Source organism: Cetorhinus maximus, chromosome 29 (genome assembly GCF_964194155.1).
Source record: "Cetorhinus maximus chromosome 29, sCetMax3.hap1.1, whole genome shotgun sequence".
Classification (NCBI taxonomy): Eukaryota; Metazoa; Chordata; class Chondrichthyes; order Lamniformes; family Cetorhinidae; genus Cetorhinus; species Cetorhinus maximus.
This window is the reverse complement of record NC_135907.1, coordinates 12,199,280-12,224,371: the sequence shown is the minus strand read 5'-3', so window position 1 is coordinate 12,224,371 and position 25,092 is coordinate 12,199,280. Positions and strand designations below refer to the sequence as shown.

Sequence of the window (25,092 nt, the reverse complement as noted above, 5' to 3'; positions counted from 1 at the left end):
TCATGAAGGTCATCCCTGAAAATACTAATTTTATATCTTCCTACTGGAATATTTCAAATGCATAATTGAGGTACAGCACAGCATACAGTGTAGGTCACCTCAGATAAAGATGTCTGCTAAATGTCTAAACAACAATTTGTATTTGATAATAAGTGCATGAGAGAATTAAGAGAAATATCCAGGATGTTTCTATTACTTTCTTTGACCATAATATAGCTGGTACAACACTATTGTAGTTGCCTTAGCTACAACGCTGACTGAGTGACTGATGACATAGAACAGTAGAGATTCAGTGTAACATGAAAACGGCTTTGCCAAAAAAGCATAATTGCTGCTTTGGCAATCAGCTTCAAAAAGATTTTCCATATTTACGACCAACTGGAAAAGAAACATCGGAATTACGTTCACTATGCCACTATTTCCAGTTCAAGTGGAGATAGAACATACATAAAAGAGCATAAAGGCATCACTGAACAGAACGATTGTCTTACAGCATGTACTAATTCAAGTTCTGTTACTGATTTCTTTTTTCCTTGCAAAGTTGAGACAACATAGTCTAGGCCAAGTGGAAGGTGGGTATGCAAAGCTAATGTTCCTGAATAGTGTTATTGTATTCGTTATAACCAATGTCTGAATTTGCTTCAATAGTGTGACATCACATCTGCATCACAATGCACGTTTGGTTTACATTTGGAAGTGTCAATTCCACATTGTTTTGCATCTGGAGTCAAACATAAGCCAGGCTGGGTGAGGATGATTAATTTTCTTCCTTAGAGTAAGCCGTATGCATTCTGTTTTTTTAATGACAATCCAGTTATCACAATTACTAATACAACAAGTGCATGAAATGTGCCAAGGCATTTCTCAGGAGCATTTTAAATATGAAGCAATATGAGACACTGAGCCACATTATGAGACATTGGGACAGATGGTGAAAAGTTTGGTCAGAGGTAGGTTTTAAGGAGCATCTTAAAGGAGAAAAGTGAGATAGAGAGGTTTAGAGACGGAAATTCCAGAGACCTGGACAGCTGAAGGCACAGCCACCAAAGGTGAAGTGATTAAAATCGGATATGTTCAAGAGGCCAGAATAAGGTGTTGGGAGGAGGTAACAGAGAAAGGGAGAAGCACAGCCATGGAGGGACTTGAAAACAAAGATAAGAATTAAAAAAAAACTCATATCACTTGACAAGGAGCCAATGTAGGTCAGTAATGCACAGGGCTAAACAGGATGCGAATAGCAGAATTTTGGATGATTTAAAGTTTATGTAGGGTAGGAGATAGAGTGCATTGGAATAGTCAAGTCTAGCGGTAACAAAGGCATGCATGAGGGTTTCAGAAGCAGATGAGCAGAAGAAATCCCAGAGTAAAAGCACAATACTGCAGATGCCAGAGGACTTAAAATCAGAAATTGCTGGAAAAAACAGCTGGCAGCATCTGTAGAGAGAGAAACAATTAATGTCGAGTCCATTGCGATTCTTGGGTTCTGAAACAGTCATATTGGATTTGAAAAGTGAACTCTTTCCCCACAGATGCTGCCAGACCTGCTGAGTTTTCCCAGCACTTTGTTTTTATGTCAAATCCCAAATTTATTTAATCAATTGGACTTAAATTCCACATGATGCCATGGCAGGATTTGAACTCATGTCTCTGGATCATTAGATCCAGGGCTCGGGATGACCTACCCAGTATAGGGTTGCCAGCTATGATTGAATGTGTTCCTGGAGGTTTCATCACATGATGTGCCCCCACGCTCCAGCCATTCGGTTGGTCAACACATCCATCCTTGTGACGCACTGCCTTCCTACGCCAATTGGAAAGCAAGGATACTCCTTACCCAACTGGATGACGATTGACTGCCAGTCAAACAGCCTTTGTCCCCCATTTGCAATATTTTTTTTATAATGTTCAAACCCCAAAAGACAAAACAATACCCCCCCAATCTTCTTTAAATGTCCTGATGATTTTTTTTTCTCCAGGGCTGCAACACAGCAGGGTCCTGGGAGATTGACCTTCCATCCCTGGAGACTCCAGGCCAAACCTGGAGAGTTGGCAACCGTAGCCCAGCCACACCACCATCAGATACCCTGACTCAGCAGCGAAAGGGTCAGGATAGCTGCCATCAGGCAGTCAGCTGGACCGCCTTCAACGGTTGAAGGACCCCCCCTCACTTATCCTCTGGGTGCCGCCCACTCCGCGCAAGCGGCCCATCTAATTGGGTAGGAGTGACATCATCAGTTACTGACGGCCGTTCCGATTGGCTGGCCACCGCATCAATCAGCCGGGCCCGGCTCCTCTGTTTATTTTCAACAGCAAAAGGGCGGGTGGGGAAAATGGTTGCTCGGATGAGGAGAAAATACATTTTTCCGAAATAATTATCCCGGGCCGCGATGCCGAGGTAGAGCCGGAAGGCCGAGAGCGAATGAACTTGCTGCATGGCGGCCGCCGCCTCGTACGACGATGCCGTGTCGGAGCGCTCGAGCTCCGAGGGCGAGTACCCGGTGTCCGAGCGCCGGGGAGCGGCCGCTGCCTTCCAGCTGGCCGCCTTCGGCCAGGACTGCGGCCGCCTGGGCGCCGGCGACCGGGCCGAAAGCCTCGGCTACCTGCACTTCATGTGGCAGCAGCAGCAGCAGGAGGAGCGGGGGGAGACGGGAGGCCGCCAACAGGAGCTGACCGGGAAGATGGGCGTCAACCGCTTGAAATGGAAGGTTAAGGTTCACCGCAAGGCTTGTCCCCTGGGCAAAGAAGTCCTCGGTCAGTCTGTCCAGTGGTTGGGAGTGGATAGATTGATTATTTTGGGTTGGGCGATTACATTCGGTTGGATTGGATTGGGTGATCATATTGGATTGGGTTGGATTGGGCGATCATATTGGGTTGGATTGGGCGATCATATTGGGTTGGGTTGGATTGGGCGATCATATTGGGTTGGGTTGGATTGGACGATCATATTGGGTTGGGTTGGATTGGGCGATCATATTGGGTTGGGTTGGATTGGGCGATCATATTGGGTTGGGTTGGATTGGGCGATCATATTGGATTGGATTGGGTGATCATATTGGGTTGGATTGGATTGGGCGATCATATTGGGTTGGATTGGATTGGGCGATCATATTGGGTTGGATTGGATTGGGCGATCATATTGGGTTGGATTGGATTGGGCGATCATATTGGATTGGGTGATCATATTGGGTTGGATTGGGTGATCATATTGGGTTGGGTTGGATTGGGTGATCATATTGGGTTGGATTGGGTGATCATATTGGGTTGGATTGGGCGATCGTATTGGGTTGGATTGGATTGGGCGATCATATTGGGTTGGATTGGATTGGGCGATCCTGTTGGATTGAGTGATCATATTGGGTTGGATTGGGTGATTGTATTGGGTTGGATTGGGTGATTGTATTGGGTTGGATTGGGTGATTGTATTGGGTTGGATTGGGTGATCGTATTGGGTTGGATTGGATTGGGTGATCGTATTGGGTTGGATTGGATTGGGTGATCATATTGGGTTGGATTGGATTGGGCGATCATATTGGATTGGGTTGGATTGGATTGGGCGATCATACCGTATTGGGTTGGATTGGATTGGGTGATCATATTGGGTTGGATTGGGTGATCATATTGGGTTGGATTGGGCGATCGTATTGGGTTGGATTGGATTGGGCGATCATATTGGGTTGGATTGGATTGGGCGATCCTATTGGATTGAGTGATCATATTGGGTTGGATTGGGTGATTGTATTGGGTTGGATTGGGTGATTGTATTGGGTTGGATTGGGTGATTGTATTGGGTTGGATTGGGTGATCGTATTGGGTTGGATTGGATTGGGTGATCATATTGGGTTGGATTGGATTGGGCGATCATATTGGGTTGGATTGGATTGGGCGATCATATTGGGTTGGATTGGATTGGGCGATCATATTGGGTTGGATTGGATTGGGCGATCATATTGGATTGGGTGATCATATTGGGTTGGATTGGGTGATCATATTGGGTTGGGTTGGATTGGGTGATCATATTGGGTTGGATTGGGTGATCATATTGGGTTGGATTGGGCGATCGTATTGGGTTGGATTGGATTGGGCGATCATATTGGGTTGGATTGGATTGGGCGATCCTGTTGGATTGAGTGATCATATTGGGTTGGATTGGGTGATTGTATTGGGTTGGATTGGGTGATTGTATTGGGTTGGATTGGGTGATTGTATTGGGTTGGATTGGGTGATCGTATTGGGTTGGATTGGATTGGGTGATCGTATTGGGTTGGATTGGATTGGGTGATCATATTGGGTTGGATTGGATTGGGCGATCATATTGGATTGGGTTGGATTGGATTGGGCGATCATACCGTATTAGGTTGGATTGGATTGGGTGATCATATTGGGTTGGATTGGGTGATCATATTGGGTTGGATTGGGCGATCGTATTGGGTTGGATTGGATTGGGCGATCATATTGGGTTGGATTGGATTGGGCGATCCTATTGGATTGAGTGATCATATTGGGTTGGATTGGGTGATTGTATTGGGTTGGATTGGGTGATTGTATTGGGTTGGATTGGGTGATTGTATTGGGTTGGATTGGGTGATCGTATTGGGTTGGATTGGATTGGGTGATCGTATTGGGTTGGATTGGATTGGGTGATCATATTGGGTTGGATTGGATTGGGCGATCATATTGGATTGGGTTGGATTGGATTGGGCGATCATACCGTATTGGGTTGGATTGGATTGGGTGATCATATTGGGTTGGATTGGGTGATCATATTGGGTTGGATTGGATGATCATATTGGGTTGGATTGGGTGATCATATTGGATTGGATTGGGCGATCATATTGGATTGGGTTGGATTGGATTGGGTGATCATATTTGGTTGGATTGGGTGATCATATTGGATTGGATTGGGTGATCATATTGGGTTGGATTGGATGATCATATTGGATTGGATTGGGTGATCATATTGGGTTGGATTGGGTGATCATATTGGGTTGGATTGGATTGGGCGATCATATTGGATTGGGTTGGATTGGATTGGGCGATCATATTGGACTGGATTGGGTGATCATATTGGGTTGGGTTGGATTGGGCGATCATGTTGGGTTGGATTGGATTGCGCGATCATATTGGGTTGGATTGGATTGCGCGATCATATTGGATTGGATTGGATTGCGCGATCATATTGGATTGGATTGGGCGATCATATTGGGTTGGATTGGATTGGATTGGGCGATCATATTGGGTTGGGTTGGATTGGATTGGGCGATCATATTGGGTTGGATTGGATTGGGCGATCATATTAGTTGGGTTGGATTGGATTGGGCGATCATATTGGGTTGGGTTGGATTGGATTGGGCGATCATATTGGGTTGGGTTGGATTGGATTGGGCGAACATATTGGGTTGGGTCGGATTGGATTGGGCGATCATACCGTATTGGGTTGGATTGGATTGGGCGATCATATTGGGTTGGGTTGGATTGGATTGGGCGATCATATTGGGTTGGGTTGGTTTGGATTGGGCGATCATACCGTATTGGGTTCGATTGGATTGGGTGATCATATTGGGTTGGATTGGGTGATCATATTGGGTTGGATTGGGTGATCATATTGGGTTGGATTGGGTGATCATATTGGGTTGGGTTGGATTGGGTGATCATATTGGGTTGGATTGGATTGGGTGATCATATTGGGTTGGATTGGATTGGGTGATCGTATTGGGTTGGATTGGGTGATCATATTGGGTTGGATTGGGTGATCATATTGGGTTGGGTTGGATTGGGTGATCATATTGGGTTGGATTGGATTGGGTGATCGTATTGGGTTGGATTGGATTGGGTGATCGTATTGGGTTGGATTGGATTGGGTGATCGTATTGGGTTGGATTGGTTTGGGTGATCGTATTGGGTTGGATTCGATTGGGTGATCGTATTGGGTTGGATTGGATTGGGTGATCGTATTGGGTTGGATTGGATTGGGTGATCATATTGGGTTGGATTGGGTGATCATATTGGGTTGGGTTGGATTGGATTGGGTGATCATATTGGGTTGGGTTGGATTGGATTGGGTGATCATATTGGGTTGGATTGGATTGGATTGGATGATCATATTTGGATTGCGTTGGCTCAGTTTGGATGGTTGGTTGCTTTGAGGTTGGTTCAGTTTGGCTTGAGGGATGTTTCTAATATTCCCAACTTCCTGTCCTGAGCTCAGACGTTTGTATTTTTATCGCCGAGTCAGGAGGTTTGTGTGTTTAAGCCCCCTTCCAGAGACTTGACCACATAATCAAGGTTAACACTTCCAGTACAATACTGTGGGAAAGCTGAATTGCCAGAGGCGCCACCTTAAAAATCAGACATTAAACCCTGTCAGCTGATTTGGATGTGTGTAAAAGATCCCATGGCAGCATTTTGAAGAAGAGCAGGAGAATCTTCAAAAAGTGCCATGGGATATTTTAGGTTCACCACAGAGGGTAGATGGGACTTTGGTTTAACATCTGAATGTTGCCACTGGAAGCAGGTGACTCCTTGTTATTGATAGTGGCTGGGTGATGTGGAAGGAAAGTTTGCATTTAAATAGCCATTTTCACAGCCTCTGGATATGCGAAAGCACTTGACAGCAAATGAATTAATTTTTGAAGTATAGCATAGGCAAACAAGGAGCCCATTTCTGCACAAAAAGATCCCAGAAATGGCAGCGCTGAACATGCAGTTAAACAACCTACACCACCTTTAAGAGGAAAGGTTTTTCCTGCACAGTGAGCAGTGAATGGCAACAGTGTTGGATACCGTAGGCATGTCCCACTCAGTACTTTTAAAACCAACTTGTATACATACGTTTCTGTCAGTAGAACCTGCAATGTTAAAAGCAACAGATTTTAGATTACCAGGACTGGATGGGTGAGAGACACTTACATTTGAAACCATGAGTGCAATATTAAGTATATGGCTGTTAAGTAAACTGACCAGGAACAATGTGCATTGACCCAAGCATAGAGAAATGTTGATGTACCGTTATCAGTTGGATCTACTTAGTGGGCTCTGCCTGTTCCTTCATCATTTGTGTTTTACAAATAATTCTGTTTACTTTGCAGCTCAAAAGCGTTTACGAGAAGCTGCAAATGCAAATGAAGTCGAGATTGGTAAGTTTAATTTAGCTTTCTGTCTTTATACAGCGGATTATTTGCCTGTTGTATTTTGATGTCCTGTTATGTCCACTGACTGAAAAGGGAACCAATCCTGTCTTTTATCACTAATTATATAACTAATGATGGTAACTTTCTGCTGATTTCTGTTACATATACATTTTCATTCTATAGACTCATTTTCTAACATAATTCTTGCCGGCCTCTTAGTCTTTGCCTCAGTGGCGAAAAACTCAGCTGCCTGTAGTGTGTTCTAGTTGGTCATCTCCTTGTGCTCACTGTCCGCAATGCAATCAGTTTAAAATCTCACCTTGATTTTGCCACTAAACCTCTGTAGCTTTCTCCGTACTCTGCATCCTCCAACTCCAGCCTTCTATTCAATTCAAAAATACATTCCATTGAAAAACAAAAACTCATCAAGAAAGATCCATTCGAGGCTTACTAATGACTTGAAGGGTAGTATTAAGTTAAAAGAAGAAGCTTATAAGGCTGCAAAGACTAGTAGCAAGTCTGAGTATTGGGGCTGGTTTTAGAAACCAGCAAAGATTGATTAAAAAGGGGAAAAAATAGATTGAGAACAAACTGGCCAGGAATATCAAAACAATTGTCAGAGCTTTTACGAGTAGCTAAAGTAAACATTGGTCCCTTAGAAGCAGAGACAGGAGAAATTATTATGGAGAATGTGAAAATGGCAGACATTGAGGAAATATTTTGTCTGTCTTTTTATAGTATAAGGCAAAGTTACAAACCAGAAATAGAGGGCAACCTATTGGATAATAAGAGTGAGGAAATTAATATCAGCAGAGATAAAGTACTGGAAAAACTTTTTTTTTGAGGATGTAACCATTAGAGTAGATAAAGGGGAACCAGTAGATGTAGTGTACCTGAATTTCCAAAAGCGTTCGATATGGTGCCACACAAGGTTAATCGACAAGAGAAGAGCTCATGGAGTTGTGGGTAATATATTAGCATGGATTGAGAATTGATTAATGCACAAGAAACAAGTAGCAGGCATAAATGGGGCACATCCAATTGGCAGGCTGTGACTAGTGGGGTGCTGCAAGGATCATTAGTGGGGCCTCAGCTATTTACAGTCTATATTAATGACTTGAAGAAAGAGACAAAGAATACTGTATCTATGTTTGCTGACCATTAAAAGCTAGGTGGAAATTTAAGTTGTGAGGAGGACACAGAGGCTGCAAAGAGATATAGACAGGTTAAATGGGTGGGCAACAAGATGGCAGATGGAGTATAATGTGGGGTAGTGAGAGTTTATTCACTTTGATCGTAGGAATAAGTCTTGCTAGAATTGTACAGGGCTTTGGTGAGACCACACCTGGAATACTGTGCAGTTTTGGTCTCCATATTTAGGGAAGGATATACTTTCACTGGAAGTGGTACAGTGAAAGGTTCACTAGATGGGTCCAAGCATACAAACAAGGAGCAGGAGTAGGCCATTTGGCCTCTCGAGCCTGCTCTGCCATTTAATAAGATCATGGCTGATCTGATAGTAACCTCAAATCTGCCTCCCGCCTACCCTAATAAGCTATCACCTCCTTGGTTACCAAGAATCTATCCACCTCTGCCATAAAAATATCCAAAGACCCCGCTTCCACTGTCTTTTCAGGAAGAGAATTCCAAACACACGACCCTCAGAGAAAAAATTTCACCTCATCTCCTTTTTAAATGGGCGACCCCTTGTTTTTAAACAGTGACCCCTAGTTCTAGATTCTCCCAAAAGAGGAAACATTCTATCCACATCCACTCTGTCAAGATCCCTCAGGATCTTATATGTTTCAATCAAATGACCTCTTACTCTTCTAAACTCCAGCAGATACAAACCTAGCCTGTCCAACCTTTCATCATAAGACAACCCGCCCATTCCAGGTATTAGTCTGGTATCTTCGCTGAAGTGCTTCCAACGTATTTACATACAACGTATTGTACACAGTACTCCAGATGCGGTCTCTCTATTGTCCTGTATAACTGAAGCATAACCTCCCTACTTTTGTATTCAATTCCCCTTGTAAGAAATTATATCATTCTATTAGCCTTCCTAATTACTTGCTGTACCTGCATATTAACCTTTTGCGATTCATGCACTAAGACACCCAGATCCCTCTGCATCTCAGAGCGCTACAATCTCTCACCGTTTAGATAATGTGCTTCTCTTTCATTCTTTCTGCCAAAATAGACAATTTCAAATTTTCCTACATTATACTCCATTTGCCAGATCTTTGCCTACTCACTTAACCTCTCTTTATCTTTATCAAATATCTTTTTGTAGCCTCCTTATGTCATCTTCACAACTTACTTTCCTATCTATCTTTGTGTCATCAGCAAATTTGCAACTATCCCATTCATCCAAGTCATTTATATAAATTGTAAACAGTTGAGTCCCCAGCACTGATCCTTGTGGCACACCACTCGTTGTATCTTGTCAACCTGAAAAAGACTCATTTATGCTTACTCTCTGCTTCCTGTTAGCTAGCCAATCTTCTATTCATGCCAATATGTTACCCCATATACCATGAGCTTTTATCTTCCGCAATGATCTTTGATGTGGCCCTTTATCTCATGCCCCCGGAAATCTAAGTACAGTACGTCCACTGGTTCCCCTTTACCCACAACACGTGTTACTTCCTGAAAGAGCTCCAATAAGTTGGTTAAACATGATTTCCCTCTCTCAAAACCATGTTGACTCTACCTGATTACCTTGAACTTGTCGAAGTGTCCGCTATAACTTCTTTAATAATAGCTTCTAACATTTTCCCTATGACAGATTTTAAGCTAACTGGCCTGTAGTTTCCTGCTTTCTGCCTCCCTACCTTTTTGAATAATGGAGTTACATTTGGTATCTTCCAATCGAATGGGACCTTCCCTGAATCTAGGGAATTTCAGTAAATTAAAACCAAAGCTTCAACTATCTCACTAGCCACTTCTTTTAAGACTGTAGGCTGAAGTCCATCAGGTCCCGGGTACTTGTCAACCCGCAGCTCCAACAGTTTACTCAGTATCACTTCTCTGGTGATTGTAATTTTCCTGAGTTCCTCCCTCCCTTCCATTTCCTGATTTATAGCTGCACCTGGGATGTTACTTGTGTCCTCTATAGTGATTGCAAAATACCTGTTCAATGCACCTGCCATTTCCTTGTTTTCCATTATCAATTCTCCAGATTCACTTTCTATAAGACCAGTGCTCACTCTGTTAACTTGTTTCTTTTAAAAATATTTATAGAAACTCTTTTTATATTTCTGGCTGGCTTTCTCTCACACACTAATTTTTCCCTCTTTATTAGTCTTTTAGTCATCCTTTGCTGTTCCTTATTTTCTGTCCACCTATCTTTGCACAATCCCTGTGGTGAGAGGGTTGTTCAACGACGAGAGGCCAAGTAAATTGGGCCTATGTTTTCTGGAGTTTAGAAAAATGAGAAGCGATCTCTTTGAAACATACAAAATTCTGATGGGGCTTGACAGGGTAGACACTGAGAGGTTGTTTCCGCTGTCTGGGGAATCTAGTACACAGGGGGGGCACAGTCTCAGGATAAGGGGCTGTCTATTTATGACTGAGGTGAGGAGAAATTTCTTCTCTCAAAGGGTTGTGAATCTTTGGAATTCTCTAACCAAGAGGGCAGAGTTGACATATTTAAGCCTAGGATTGACAGATTTTTGGTTCTCAGGGAATTGAGGGATATGGGGAGTGGGCAGGAAAGTGGAGTTGAAGCCCAAGATCAGCCATGACCACATTGATTGGCAAAACCATACAGTCTACTCCTGCTCCAATCTCTTGTGTTCTTACATTCTGCCCACCATAGGTGACATTCAAAAGTCAGTTTTTCTGAATTTCAGCAGCACTTTGGCTGAGGCAGGGATGGTAAATGTTAAGGAGACAGAAGTTATGGTGGAGAGCACAGCATTCCAAAGATTTGACCAATCGGGTTCACTCAGACTGGAGAAGGGGATGGGCTTGATGGCAAGAATAGGAAGTTTGGGGCAGGGTCCAAATATATTGGTGACATTCAGCAGCTTTGGAGCTCCTCTCTGGAAAAATCCCTCATCCTCTCAACTTTTGCTTCTGCCTTTAAAAACCTTAAGTCCGTTACTTTCACCAAGCTTTTGATTGTCTCTTTTTACACTACTATTTGTTCCTATTCTTCATTTTTGATCAGCTGCCTTGGGCATCTTTTGACATTAAATGTGCTATGTTAATGCAATTTGTTCATTTCCTTTACACTTGACCCTATCCTCTTTACAGAGGCATGGTTTCTGTACCAAAATAATGCATGTTTGCTGATGCACTTTTTGTAAGCTTTCCCTTTTACTACATCAGTGTGGCACAACCTGACTATACGTCCCAAAACCTGGGCCCAGAGGCTAGAGTACAAACCCATCATTTGATCAGCAACATCATCAAATTCCACAAGAGGGGGCATGTCCCTGGAAATGTCCACCCAACTGAGTAGGATAAGGTTGGAATTGAGAAAGAAATATCTGAAGATAAGATTCTGACCTCTGCCAAAGGCAGGTTATTGGTTAATAAGTTTGAGAGTCTAGTTTCAGTAACTTTAGTACTTTGTTAGTAAATGTAAGATTAAGCCTCTGCTTCACCCATGCATGTACATTAATTATAACTAGCAAAAGGAAATGATATGCATCTGGACACATGCAAGCAGATAAGCTGTGGATTGGTCGTCGATAGCCTTTATTCTAAGATGCCTGTAGGCCACTAAGATGCTCCTCACTTTATACTCATTAGTAAACAAATTTGGTGCCTCTACTTCTTCCACATGCTTTCCCTGACAGACTTTGACTTCATTCTTGGTTTTAGTACAAAACCACAGCTGTAACTGGGCTTCTCAAGATTGCGTTTCGTATGGTTTGCCTGAACTCGTCCCTTTGCTAACTGGTACACAGGTCCACCGTCTGTACTTCCATTTTTTCTTCATTCATGGGTTTTGGGCATCACTGACGAGGCCAGCATTTATTGCACATCCCTAATCACCCTTGAGAAGGTGGTGGCGAACTGCTGTCCTGAACTGTGCAGTCCGTGTGTTGTCGCTACACCCACAGTGCCGTTAGGTGGGGTGTTGATGAAGGAGTAGCGATACATTTGAGTCAGGATGGTGTGGGAGGGGAACTTGGCAGGTGGTGGTGTTCTCATGTGCCTGCTGCACTTGGTCCCCTAGGCAGATCACAAATTTGAGATGCTGGTATAAGAAATCAATGTAAGAAATTGCTGCAATTCATCTAATGGTACACATTGCAGCTGTGGTGGTACCCTGGTGGTGGAGGAAGTGAATATTTAAGGGGTGGATAGGGGATGGTGGTGGTGGTCAGTGAAGCTTCGTCCTGGATGAGTCATCAAAAGTCAGATGACTGTGACTGTCTTAAGTACTAACTCCGGTTAACTTCACCTATTCATGCCTGTGTTATCTATATTCTGCTCCTCTTTCTAAAACTTACACTGCATATTCTCTTCCCTCTCCTCAAGTACCAACCCCCTCCATTTCAAAACTGCCATCTTCACCTCCCCTTTGCAAAAAACGTATATGCTGATACTCAGATCCAACTTGCCCAGATTGTTTTACTGGGAAGAAGGTGTTGACATTTGGAGATAATGGCAACAGCCTGTGTGCTAACAGTGGACAGACTGTGAATCTCCAAAGTCTCAGAAAAGTGTTGAGAATGTCAGGCTGTAAACAGTTGTGCTTCAAACTGTCCATTTACTTCCAAGATAAGAGAGTTAGGGTCTCAGTGACAGCATTTCTACCTGGATGCAAAGCCCATGTGATTCAAGTTGCCATGGAAATGGATTTTGAGAGGGGAAGGATTTCTAAGTTATCTCTGGAAACTCTCAGATGCAGTTAGTCTGCCAATATTCATGAGAGAGAGCAGCTAGAGGACAAAAGTCTTTCTGGTTCGCTGCACAGGAATGCAGCTGGGAGATCATGCTGTGATTGGAAAGACCAAACTCGTGAGGAGTTAAAATTTTTGCTAGAGGAAGATTTTCCAGGGCGTTGAGGGGGGTGCGGTGGGGAAACCTCATGGTGAAAGACAGATCTGCAGTTAAAACCTATTAGGCTGAGAAGGGAAAAAAACAAAAGTAAACCCTTGAGAACGAAGAATCATTTCGGACTAGTTCTGAGAGAATTGAATAAAGGACAGTGTTACGTTTATTTGTGAAGTCAGTCTTTCGGTTGTGCTAAAAATAAAAAGGGGAAAGTTCTGTTCAGTGGTTTAAAGTAAAAGTTGTCTCTAAATATAGTGTTTAGTTAATAATGTTTTTAGTCTTTTGTTACAGTAAAGTCTTAAAATGAGAAACCTTGCGTTATCTTTTCAGCTATTAACTGAAAGTTCAAATTAAGTTATTGTTCTGTATGGGGGTCGTAACACTTAGATGAGCTGCAGTTTCCTCCAATTAAGCACTGGAAAGACTGAAGTCTTCGTATTTGGACCCTGTCACAAATTTCCTATTCTTGCCATCAAGCCCAACCCCTTCTCCAGTCCGAGTGAACCCGATTGTTCAAGTCTTTGGAATGATGTTTTTGCCACCATAACCTCTGCCTCCTTAACATTTACGATCCCCGCCTCAGCTGCTAAAATACTCATTCATTCTGTTTCATCCCCACTCAAATTCCAATGATCTCCTGGCCTGTTCTCCCATCTTGTAATCCTATGGTAATGTAGACTTTCCTTAGTACAGCATGTAAGTGTCAGCCTAGGTTATATACTGAAATCCTGAAGTGGGATTTCTACCCGTGACCTTTTGGCTTAAAGGCAAGAGTGCAATCAGATGAACTAACCTAATGGTGGAGTTCATACTTCAAAGAGATTAGGTTATGACAGTAAGTATTTGATATTCACTTCCAATATTTTCTGTGATATGTTCCTTGGTCAATCTGGAGTTTACCCATCACCATTCTTGAGCTTGCAAACCAAATGACTAAGCAATGCACACAGCCAATGTTTTCATTTGTCTGATAAAGTCACACATTCTCCCATGGGGGCACATTTCAGGTGTCTAAGCCAAGCAAGTTTAAATGCAAGGCTTACGTACGGCCAAGTATGTGTTGACCTCCTGCACTTCTTGCACTAAACGACATTTTCTCCACACAAGATAATTCTTGAACTTCAAGCTAATGGAGCTTTTGAGTCCTTGTTGACCGGTTACTGGGATGGGGATTATAGGAGTTTGGAATGCTTGGCATGAATTTTACCTAGTCTGATCTTAGTAACAAGTGACCTTTATTGTTTTATTCAGTGAGCCAACTACTTGAATGTGGTGCTGAACCATGTGTAGCAGATGACAAAGGCAGGACTGCCCTTCACTTCGCCTCTTGTAATGGAAACAGTTCAATTGGTGAGTGGAGCGCGAATACCTTTTCTTGGTCGAAGTGGATATATTGTACCCGTTCACTCCCCCACCCCTGATATATGACTGCCTCTTTTACCTTTCTGCTTTCACATTGTCCGTCAGTTGAGGAAAGCTTGAGCTCAGTTTGCACACTCAGTTGTCATCAAAGCTGTTACATAATGCACTCATGGATGAACATATTTTTTGGATAAAAAATAGGCTGAGTTTCTTGATAGTTATTTCTTGACATCGAATACTGCCACATACTGCCAGTAGTTAACGGGTGGGGGGGGCGGGGCGGCTGGTATGATGGTAACAAGAACTTATTGTATGTTTCGAGTTAGAAAGATTCTGCCTTTTTAAACTGACAGTGAAACCTAACCACCTCATTTTCTCTTCTTGCTATAGTACAGTTGTTGTTGGATCATGGAGCAGACCCTAACCAGAGGGATGGACTGGGAAACACACCATTGCACCTGGGTAAGGTAGAGATGAGGAGTTTTAACATTTCTGAAACTGGTAATGAGCTTATGTTCTGAGTGTTCAGGCAGCCAGTGCTACAACATAGCATTGCTAAGGACCTCCAGCTACTGCATTTTCTATTCCTAGATTTTAAGAATTTTGATTTTAAAAAAATGTTTTTTTTTGTGAATGGTTTTCGTTGAAAATTGGGATTTTACATGCGCTTGGAAGTGTCTGGTCTCACAAACAGGATCATACTCCTGGGCTTGCTCCCAGGTTTTCGGAGCTTTGAAGCTTGTATTATAGTACCCACTGTAATGCTACCTGGCGCTTTCTGTACAGGACATTTAATTTTGTACTTTTCAGCCTGGCTGCCAATTATTAGCACTTATAATTATTCCCACTTGCCACTTTGGTGTGTAAATGTGACGTGGGGTATGATCATGTGACTGGGCTAGTAATCCACAGGATAGAATTCAGATCACTCCGTGATAATTTGAGAACATGACTTCAGTTTTAAATGCTGTTGTCAGGAGAACTAGATTACTAATCTAGTTCTTGACCCCAACACTATCATACTCTTAAGGGTTCTTTAGCCAAGGAACCGACAGTTGTTTCCTGTTCTAGTTTACATGTGATTCCAGTCCCAACAGCAATGTGGTTGATGTTTAATTGCTCTCTGAAGGCGCCTGGCAAGCTACTCAGTTGTATCAAAAACCACTACAAACAATAACTAGAATAAAACTGAATGTACCACTTAACTGTGACCCAGGACATGCCCATTGCACACCCAGTGGAGTTTCCCATCATCAGCAAAATGATAAAAGGAGTTGTCAGCAGTGCTTTTAAGTAGCACTTGCTGTATAATATCCTGCTTGTAAATGTTCAATTTAGGTTCTGTCAGGATCACCTGGATCCAGAGCTCCATTCAGCCTTGGTCCAAACTTGAAAACCAGACCTGAATTCCAAAGGTGTGGTGAGATGAGAGCACCTGCAAATTGGTGGGCACCAAGGAATGGCAATAAAGCTGAAAGAGTGGGGATTGTGAGAAAACTGTCCAGTAGCTGGAATCATTCCTGGTACACAATAGAAGGTAATTGTGGTGTTGGAAGCCAATCAACTCAGTTCTGTGTCCTAGACTCGCTATCTTCAGATTCATTAACGACCTTTCCTGCATTATAAGGTCAGAGGTGGGCTGTTCCTGAAGTTTGCACAGTGTGCAACCCCATTTGTAGTTTCCCGGATAAAGAAGCAATCCAGCAAGGCCTGGATAACACTAAGGCTTGGGTTGATAAATGGCAAGGAACATTTGTGCAACACAATTGCCAGGCAATGGTCATTACCAACAAAAGAGAATCTAACCCTTGACGTTCAATAGCATTGTTTCACTGTCACCATTTTGAGTCATGTGAAGAGAATATAATTTTTCCTAATATTACTGTGGGATACTTTTAAGCAGGCTTGTGGGGGCTGTGTGTGTAACTAATTTAATTAAACTGAAGACGGTCAGACTGCAAGGTTTAAATCATCAAAGGAATTTGGTGTAAAAGCAGGCATTTTGAAATGGAGGTGGATGAATGAAGATGAGATCCCAGTAGATACAGTATGAATGGGAATTGGCAGTAGGAGATAAGTGAGGCTGTTACATTTCAAAGAGGCATAACAGGATGTTTTACAACTGGCAAAGATAATAAGTAAGGCAAAGTTATTAAGTTTATTTTTCTTGAAAGTGCTGGCCATAATACAACATAAAAGATTTTTACATTCTGGGAAAGGTACCTTCCAAAGAAAGTTTAGAACTATGGGTTTAGAGATAAAAGAAGAGAAAATATATTTGAGGGAAGATTGAAAACTGTATGAAGTGAGTGGCCATGTGAAGACAGACCTGTGAAAAGCAGCCTCTAGCCACCCCAGAGAAATGCTTGTTTGTTCCAGTAAGCAAGGTTTTGTTACAAGCTTTGGATTTCCATTGTTGAGGGAGAGGGAAGCTTGTGAAATACCTCCCTTATAGCAATGGTGGGTGGCTTGCGGTAATATTACTGGATGTTTTATAGATTAAGAATTTATTGGGATATGTTAAGACTAAATGGAACTAACTATAATCTTGTGTGTTTAAGTTTTTTTATTTTGTTAATAAATGTTTTAATTTAATATTTTAAATCTCAAAGGAGTATTGGAATCTTCTGACTTTAGTGAACATCCCATCTTGTAACAAAATACAAATTGTTGTGATAGCTTGGCCAGATTTCCCTTTGGATTTGGTCAGCCCGGCAATTACCGGCTGCCATATTATAACAGTAACCATTGACCACAAAGTTCAACTGGACTGGCTACTAGAGCAGTTCTGGGACAGAGTATTTTGCAGTGAGTGGCTCACTTCCTGACTATCCAAAGCCCTTTATCACCTAAAGGGCACAAATCTGAGGTGTGATGGAATACTCTGCACTTACCTGGATGAATGCAACTGCACTGAAGAAACTCAACATTCAGGGCAAAGCATTCACTTTGTTCAGCACCTCTTGTCCTCTAACCTAAACAACCACCTCCTCTAGCATTGAATTCTGTGGCTGCTGTGTAAACTATTACTCAAAGCTACCATCTCGATTATCTAGAAGAATCACCTTCGTGTTCATGGGAACACCGCCTCCAAGTCGCACACTATGCTGACTTGAGCGTATATTGACATTTCTTCATTGTCACTGGATCAAAGAGCACTATTCACTACACAGACTGCAGTGTCCGAGAATAGGCCTACCATCCTCTACTCTGGGTAGCTAGAGATGGGCAATCAATGTTGGTTTTAACAGCATCACCTACATCCGAAAAATGACAGTGTGGCATGAGCCATACCAACACAGTCAATATATTCCATCCCTACCCTATGCTGAGTTTGCAGAATTGGGAGTTTGGGTAGTGGTTTGATTGTCGTTAGCATGTGGGCATTAGGAATTTTCTGGTTCTTCTGTTCTTTATGTTGTAAGCAATAACATTATCAATCACCTAATTTTCTTTCTTATTTACAGCTGCCTGTACAAACCATGTACCTGTAATCACTACACTCTTAAGAGGAGGTAGGTATATACTACTCACTTTATATTTATTACAGTGTGTGCTTGTGAGGAGGTTATTGCACACATGGGGTTGCAAATTGTTTTGATTTTAGAAACATCTTTTCATGTAAGTACTTCTGTTTGTCTGTCTTCCCATATTGCATTATTCTTGGCTGATTGAACAAGCAGGCAACCCAATTCCAGTCTGAGACCAATACAGCACTGTACCTGGCATGTTGGGCTGAATGGCCTCCTTCTGTCCTATGATTGCACAAAGCAACATTTGCCTGCCATTAATTTGGAGACGGCGATTCTGTTTGTACTGATAACTTGAGTCTGTAGGCTGGAGGGGGCCAGTAAACAAATTCATTATTTCCAATGACCAGTGTACATTTTGACAGTGGATATCTTTATTTTGTCATTTGTGACTTTGATGAGGTAGCGCGGAAACCTGATTGCAGTGGTTTAAACATGGATTTGCTAGAGATGTCTCATGATGAACTTGGATTAAAGATTTTAGACACACTGCCTCTGGCCTGAAGATCTAAATGTTTTCTCCACATTGGACCCAGTTTTTATTTAGTTTGCAATTAAGAACTCACCTGTAAGTTTCTTCCCCTCTAACTTTTTTCCCCCTCAATCAACAGAGCGAAATACCTATAGATATCATCTGTACCACTCACTGATCAGGTGAAGGGATTGTTTCTCAATAGATGAGGCAAACTCCATCTAGTTTTAGGAATGCTAGAGTTAGTGAAGAGTCCAACATTGTCATAGCTAAAGGGCTGCTGATCTAAATATTTAGTTGTTTTTCATGTGGTGAATACCAGTTTACGTGTTTTTTGATTGTACTATGTTCAGTGTACTCAGTAAGAGTTGCAGGAGATTCATACTATGTGGAACCAGGTCGGAAATTCTCAGCTTGGCTTGAGTGTACTACAAGGCTAACTGGAAACTTCCTGTTTGTTCCCCTCAGGTGCTAGAGTGGATGCCCTGGACCGAGCAGGAAGGACTCCACTCCACCTTGCTCGCTCTAAACTGAACATCCTACAAGACGGACATTCACGGAGCCTGGAGGCCCTCCGGGTAGAGGTGAAACAGGTGAGGCATTCTTATGCTGATGTTGTGTTTGTCTGTCTCTCTCCTCTCTTTGCCGCAAGTCCCTGTTGTCTCCATCTGTCGCTCTACCAGCTCTCATGTGTCTCTCTCTATCGCTATGCTTATGTTCTCTGACTACCATGTTGCTATTTTACTCATTCCCTATGCAAGGTCACTCTTACTGAGGTAGCAGCATAACTGAGCCTTGTCCTCCTCAATCACACGCATGCATACATGTACTTTGCAACAGGAGTCACAGATAGAGAAGAACTGAATCTTGTCTAATTTTACCTGGGAATTTCTTATCCTTTGGGCTCATTTACCAACTCAACTGCTTCTGGAGATAGGCAGTTAAAGTTCTGTGTGTATACAATAATTAACTAGAGTGGATAAATGATGCACATTTTGTGTCTTGTGTTAGACGGGAATGTCTCGACAGTAACTGGATGGCCACTGCTTTAATGCTATATCCTGCTGCAGACCACATTTATAATGCCAAGAGTCTAAATGTTTTTTAATATACTTTTCAGATCATTCAGATGCTGCGCGAATACTTGGAAAGACTGGGTAACCATCAAGAAACTGAGCAGCTGGATGATCTTTGTTCAAAACTTCAGATGACCAGCACGAAAGAACAGGTAGGACCAAAAAACAGGAAGGAAAGGGTTTATATAAGGGCAGTCTGACTGAAAACAAAGAGCTTTTATTTCTTGTTGCGAAAACCCTGCATAGGGCCAGTGCCCAAAGCGCAGGACTGACCTTAATCCATGTGAATGTAAAAGGAAGAGTAGCTATGGAGGAGTGATGAAGTAGTATTGTTGAATAGCTGCCTTTAGCGGTCACATTTCCAGTTAAATTGAACTGGTCTCCCACGATTTAGTTATGCGGTTGCTTTAATGTTTTTTTCCATCTGCTATTTATTCTCCACAGTACTGGAACAGCCTACAGTCTGTTTTTAGATTTTTATATAGTCTATAATTTGAAATTCTCTTTTTAGTTCTAAATTCCCATTTTCTGCCCTGTTTTTAATTTGAATCACTGGATAATTTTTAAATGGAAAAAATTGTAGAGTGTCATTTCTGCCGTTTTCATCCCAACTTTTCATATTTTAAAATGATCATTGTTCTACTGCCAATGTTCAGAGTGGTGAAGAATTTGGGTCTCTGCCTGGCATCTAGCTACCTCCTAGGCCAGATGTACCCAAAATAGCACCCTGGCTGAGATCAGCCAGTTCAACATGGACTGAAGATTGAATTGGACTTAACTAGTCCTCATTGTTCAGTACAATAAATCCACTAACTGAGCTGACTGGAGAGCTCAATAGTGACCATTTTAAATCCCTACAACAGTGTAAAAATGGGATAATCTGAAGTTAGAATCCTTCACAAATTAGATCTAATGTGAAATATTAATGCATGAAGTGAGAGAGGGAGATATAGTGAAAAAAAAGGTTGGCTACTATCTCCGTATTTTCTACATAAACTAGGAGAGGTAAGAAATACTGAAGTTGTTGATCTGCTGTCAAGTTTCACCAAATACACAAAATTAGGTAATAGATAGCTGATCACAGTCTACCCACAGGTACAATTCTGCAGGAATTGATGTAAAAACGTATACATACATGAAAGCAATATAAAAATTACTGATTTTTATAGAACTGTTTGACATTTTGTCTTCTCCATCGACAGTCAACAGGTTAAAGTTTTGAGCGCCGGGGTGGGATTTTCACCTTCAAGGTGGGAATCACAAGTCAGGCCATTTCTCAACATGATGATCGTGCCTCCAGCCCGTCAATGCCTGCTCATGCTACATTCATGGAGGGGGGAGTTGGGGACAGTCTGCAGCCTCTGAAAGCAGGCTTGAGATGGAAATGGAGGCAGGTGGATGCCAAGGCAGGCAGGATAGAAGGCATGCCTCTGTAAGCCAGGATAGCAGCCCAGTTCTGCAGATTGTGTGAGGCCCCCTGCTCCCCTCCATGCCCACTCACCCAGAACTCTTGAACCCTATAACAACATTGCGAAGTCTTTGAGATGCTCAAACTGTCAAGTGAAACAAAGTTATTCAAAACCCCTTTCAAGAAAAACATTATCCTATTAAGTGGTCATAAAACTGTCAAGTTAAACAAACAGCCTCCTTGACAGCTGTAATCAACAACCCCTGCTGATTTGAATCCATTAGTGGAGTTTGCCAAGCATTCATAATGAGTTTCCATTAAACCTCCAGAGCTGAACACGAAGTCTTTGAACTCATTGAAAACGCTCATTTATTCAAGCTTTGAAGGAGGGAAACAAATGTCTGAGCCGTCAATGAAAAGATTAAATCATGGGACAATTGACACAGTCAAATCTTAATGTAAAAGAGCACTTTATCCAGTGCATAATGTACTCGAATGCATCTGAAAACTCTTCCACTTACCTTTAAGAACCAAGCTCTATCATTAGTCACTGCATTAAAAACAAATTTAACTTATCATACAGCATTTCAGGATGACATGTAAAGTTGGCAACAGCTTTTGAACTTGTCTGCCAAAAGGTTCCCAACTTCAGACGAGGGTTTCCCATTAGGTCACGACATCTCTGAGCTGGTGTGAAGCTAGCCCAACTCCATCAAATTGCAGGGGTTTGTTGGGGGGGGGGGGGTTGCAGTGGAATTCCCCCTGCAATGGAGCTGGCAACATCAGGACTGCAGTGTGCAGGCTTCCTACCTACACCCTTGTTCTGTGCTGCAAAAAAATTGCTGGCAGCGGGAATTCCATCACACCCCCACCGTGTTTTCTGTCATGAAAAATCGGGCTCAACTCACCGAATGACTGCTGATTCCCTTTAGGCTGTTACCAAACATCAAGGCATTATTTCCAAAACTGTGACTGTTCCAGTTTCCTTCAGAGATCTTCCCATCAGTGTGTCCAACCTCACTGTTCCCTAACTTTGTAATGAGTTTCTATAACCTCTTCCTCCCTCAAACGGAACCATCTTGGTAGATAAGATTGTCTCAGGTTGCAAGAAGTGTGTTCTGGAGTAAGGTTCTGCGCCCAAAACATAAACCTGCCTGATTCCTCCACAGATACTGGCTGACTCGCTGTATGTTTCTAGCATTTTTGAGATTTTCTCAGTTTCCAGCACTCTGCAGTGTTTTACTTTTGACTTAAGTTCCAGGTAGTTCTACCAAAGGCTTCTGCCCAAACCATGAACTTATCTTTCTCCTAACTTGCTGTGTACTTGCACTTATTTGACTTTTATGCCTGAAACACATTTTTAGTAATTTGCATTTATCTAACTGGTTTTCCCGTTTTCCCTCACAGGTTGACGAAGTTGCTGATCTGCTGTCAAGCTTCACTACACTCAGTCTACAAATACACAAATTAGGTAATAGGTAGCTGAACACAGTCTATCCACTGCCATTGGTACAATTCTACTGGAATTGATGTAAAAAAAAATCTGAAAGCAATGTAGAAATGACTGATTTTTCTAGAACTGCATTTGTGACATTTTGTCTTCTTGAACTGCTTGTGATCTTTGTTTTGGCAACATAAATTCTCGTCTTTTATTATAATAAAAATGTTGATAATCTTTATGGAAACAAAATTTGAGCATCAAGGCAACAATTGTTAGCTCTGGTGGGAATTTTATTACCTCCTGAAATGATCTCTTACTGTAACAATGTGGACTAGCCTGATCTACAAGTATGACACCTTCAACACAGTGAAGATATTTATGACGACTATTGACTGATATTAAGGCAGAAATTGATTAAGTATTCTGATTTTATTGCAGGCGGTGGTGGTTTGATTAATAAACCAACCGTTCACTTTCAGAATCTGTCCGCCATTCATGTTTAAATTTGCAGTTATTGGTCACAGGAATGTTAAACATTGACAGTATATAGGTTTTAATGTAAAATTTCAGTGCATGAAATCAAGTGTAAGAAACTGAGTAATACATTTTGGTTAAATTGCTTGTAACAGACCATTTGATTGCTAGGATTTTTTTAAAATAAAAGGAACAGCTACCATCCTGAACAGCATGAGGAGTTAAATAAATGAGTTAAGTACTGACAGCCAAATGGTTGGAACCAGAGTAAAACTATGGCAAGACTTATGAGTCTATTTGACATCAAGCAAAGTCTTATTCACTGAACACACAACAACCAGCCTATTTAAGAAGGGTCTTCATGAACTACAGCAAACAGAACTCATGACTCCCAATAAAAGCAGTGTCATTTCTCGAGCAAAATGCAGTGGGTGGAGGAAAGTTCCTCCTCCTTCAGGTACCACACCCTAAGAGGATATTAGCAACCATGGACTTCCATTGGATTGGTCCATGATTATGCTTGGCAAAGTACTGCAGTAGTTTGGCATTGCCTTCTGCTGTATGGCTGACCAGGAAACTCTCCTACTCTTAGCACCTGCCATCAGGGGTATTGGAAGGATTAACAGGCTGATAACATAACCAAACAGATTGATTATGAATGCCCCTGTGGCCATCAAGTCCTGAAGTAGGACTTGAACCCAGTGTGTCTGACCCAGAGGTAGGGACACTACCACTGCGCCACAAGACCTCCTGGAGGATAGTTACAGTATACAAATTATGCAATGAGGTCTCCAGGTGTGACTGATGGGGGAATTCCTCCAACTCCATTCTGGCTAGGATTAATGCGTTATAAGCAGTCCTAGATGAATTCCTGTTGTTTAGCTAAAACATTATCACTGGCTCAGTATATTTTGAGATTTAAAAGCTGTTATAAAACAGCTTTAAAATGATTCCTCTACATTCAAAGTTAAAAGGCAGCATATGTCTGTCTGTACTATCACATCTAGATAACATTGTGTGCGTCCATAGGTAATGATCATGATTCATTCCAGATGTTAGTCACGCTGACTGGGCAATCAAATAGAACAATTATTTTCATTTAGGAAAGCTTCCAAACAGTGATGAACAAGTTCCACACAAATTACTCTGGGAACTTGGAACCAGAAAAACAGTAAATGGAAGTGCAAAACTGCTGCATGCTGTATTTTCAGTTCCAGTCTTTCTTCTGTGGGTCACTTAAATGCAACAAACCCATTCAAAAATATGCACAATTCTGGGAAAATGTCCCTAAATTGACTTGTGAAATTAGTTATCAAAATAGGCCTGCTTTGTACTCAAGTTGGCAATGGTACTGCAGGACACCCACACTTCAGCTACTGAATGGGTACAGCTGCACTTAACACATTGTTCCTCTGGAACTACAATAACAAGGGAGTTTTACATTGCGGAAGTATGTTATGGAGTTGTAATTTCACTCTGCTCTTAATGGAACTACACATTATTTGTACTATGATAACTAGTGTTATCTGACTGAAAAGTGGTGTTTGGACCTGGGGTTTTTTGGTATGCATTAATGTTATGAATATATAATCTGATATGTTTTAGGAATTTAATCTGTGATTGAATTTTGGAGAAATGCAAATGCCTGGGTTAAGAAGCTAGTAAACAAAGCCGAGTGTAATTGCAATTTGAAGGGTGGCCAATGTTTATTTAATAAGATCAGATTTGGACGTGGGAAAGCACTAAACAATAGGTGACCCCGTTGAATCTTGGTGATGAGATGTCTACAGCTGTCTCTGTAAGGGATTTAAATTATTCATGTGGGTCTCAGAATCAGTGGGTTGTTTTGAAGGCGAAATTAATTAGTTTGGATCACTATCTGGAATATCCCAGCTATGCCACATTGCTCTGGAAATGGGTTATGCAGGGAAGGACCCTTTTGGGTTTATCCGTGTTGTCTCATAAACAGGCAGTTGGTGCCTGAAGCTGCTTGGAGACAAGTAGACCACCAGAAGAGGGTAGGGAGGTGATGGCGTTATGATATTGTCACTGGACAAGTAATCCAGAGACCCAGGGTAATACTCTGTCAATAAAAATCTGTAATTAAAAGTCTAATGATGACCATGAAACCATTGTCAATTGTTGTAAAAACCCATCTGGTTCACTAATGTTCATTAGGGAAGG

At 42.0% G+C, this 25,092-nt stretch overlaps 1 protein-coding gene across 1 annotated transcript; it reads left to right on the top strand.

Moving 5' to 3' along the window:
- Positions 1-2,284: 2,284 nt before the first annotated feature.
- Positions 2,285-23,117, top strand: ankrd54 (ankyrin repeat domain 54). Its single transcript, XM_078532169.1, has 8 exons — positions 2,285-2,751; positions 7,086-7,133; positions 14,397-14,495; positions 14,898-14,969; positions 17,975-18,022; positions 18,978-19,102; positions 19,630-19,737; positions 22,401-23,117. Exons 1-8 carry the CDS (start codon positions 2,433-2,435, stop codon positions 22,473-22,475), a joined length of 894 nt encoding a protein of 297 aa, XP_078388295.1. The 5' UTR covers positions 2,285-2,432; the 3' UTR covers positions 22,476-23,117.
- Positions 23,118-25,092: the final 1,975 nt, after the last annotated feature.

What these genes read in the sequence shown, in the direction of transcription:
- ankrd54 (XM_078532169.1), top strand. Translation starts at nt 2,433, where the DNA reads ATGGCGGCCGCCGCCTCGTACGACGATGCCGTGTCGGAGCGCTCGAGC. An exon ending in CCTGGGCAAAGAAGTCCTCG is followed by an intron (nt 2,752 to 7,085) that starts GTCAGTCTGTCC and finishes TTTACTTTGCAG; the next exon opens with CTCAAAAGCGTTTACGAGAA. An exon ending in TCCGGGTAGAGGTGAAACAG is followed by an intron (nt 19,103 to 19,629) that starts GTGAGGCATTCT and finishes TATACTTTTCAG; the next exon opens with ATCATTCAGATGCTGCGCGA.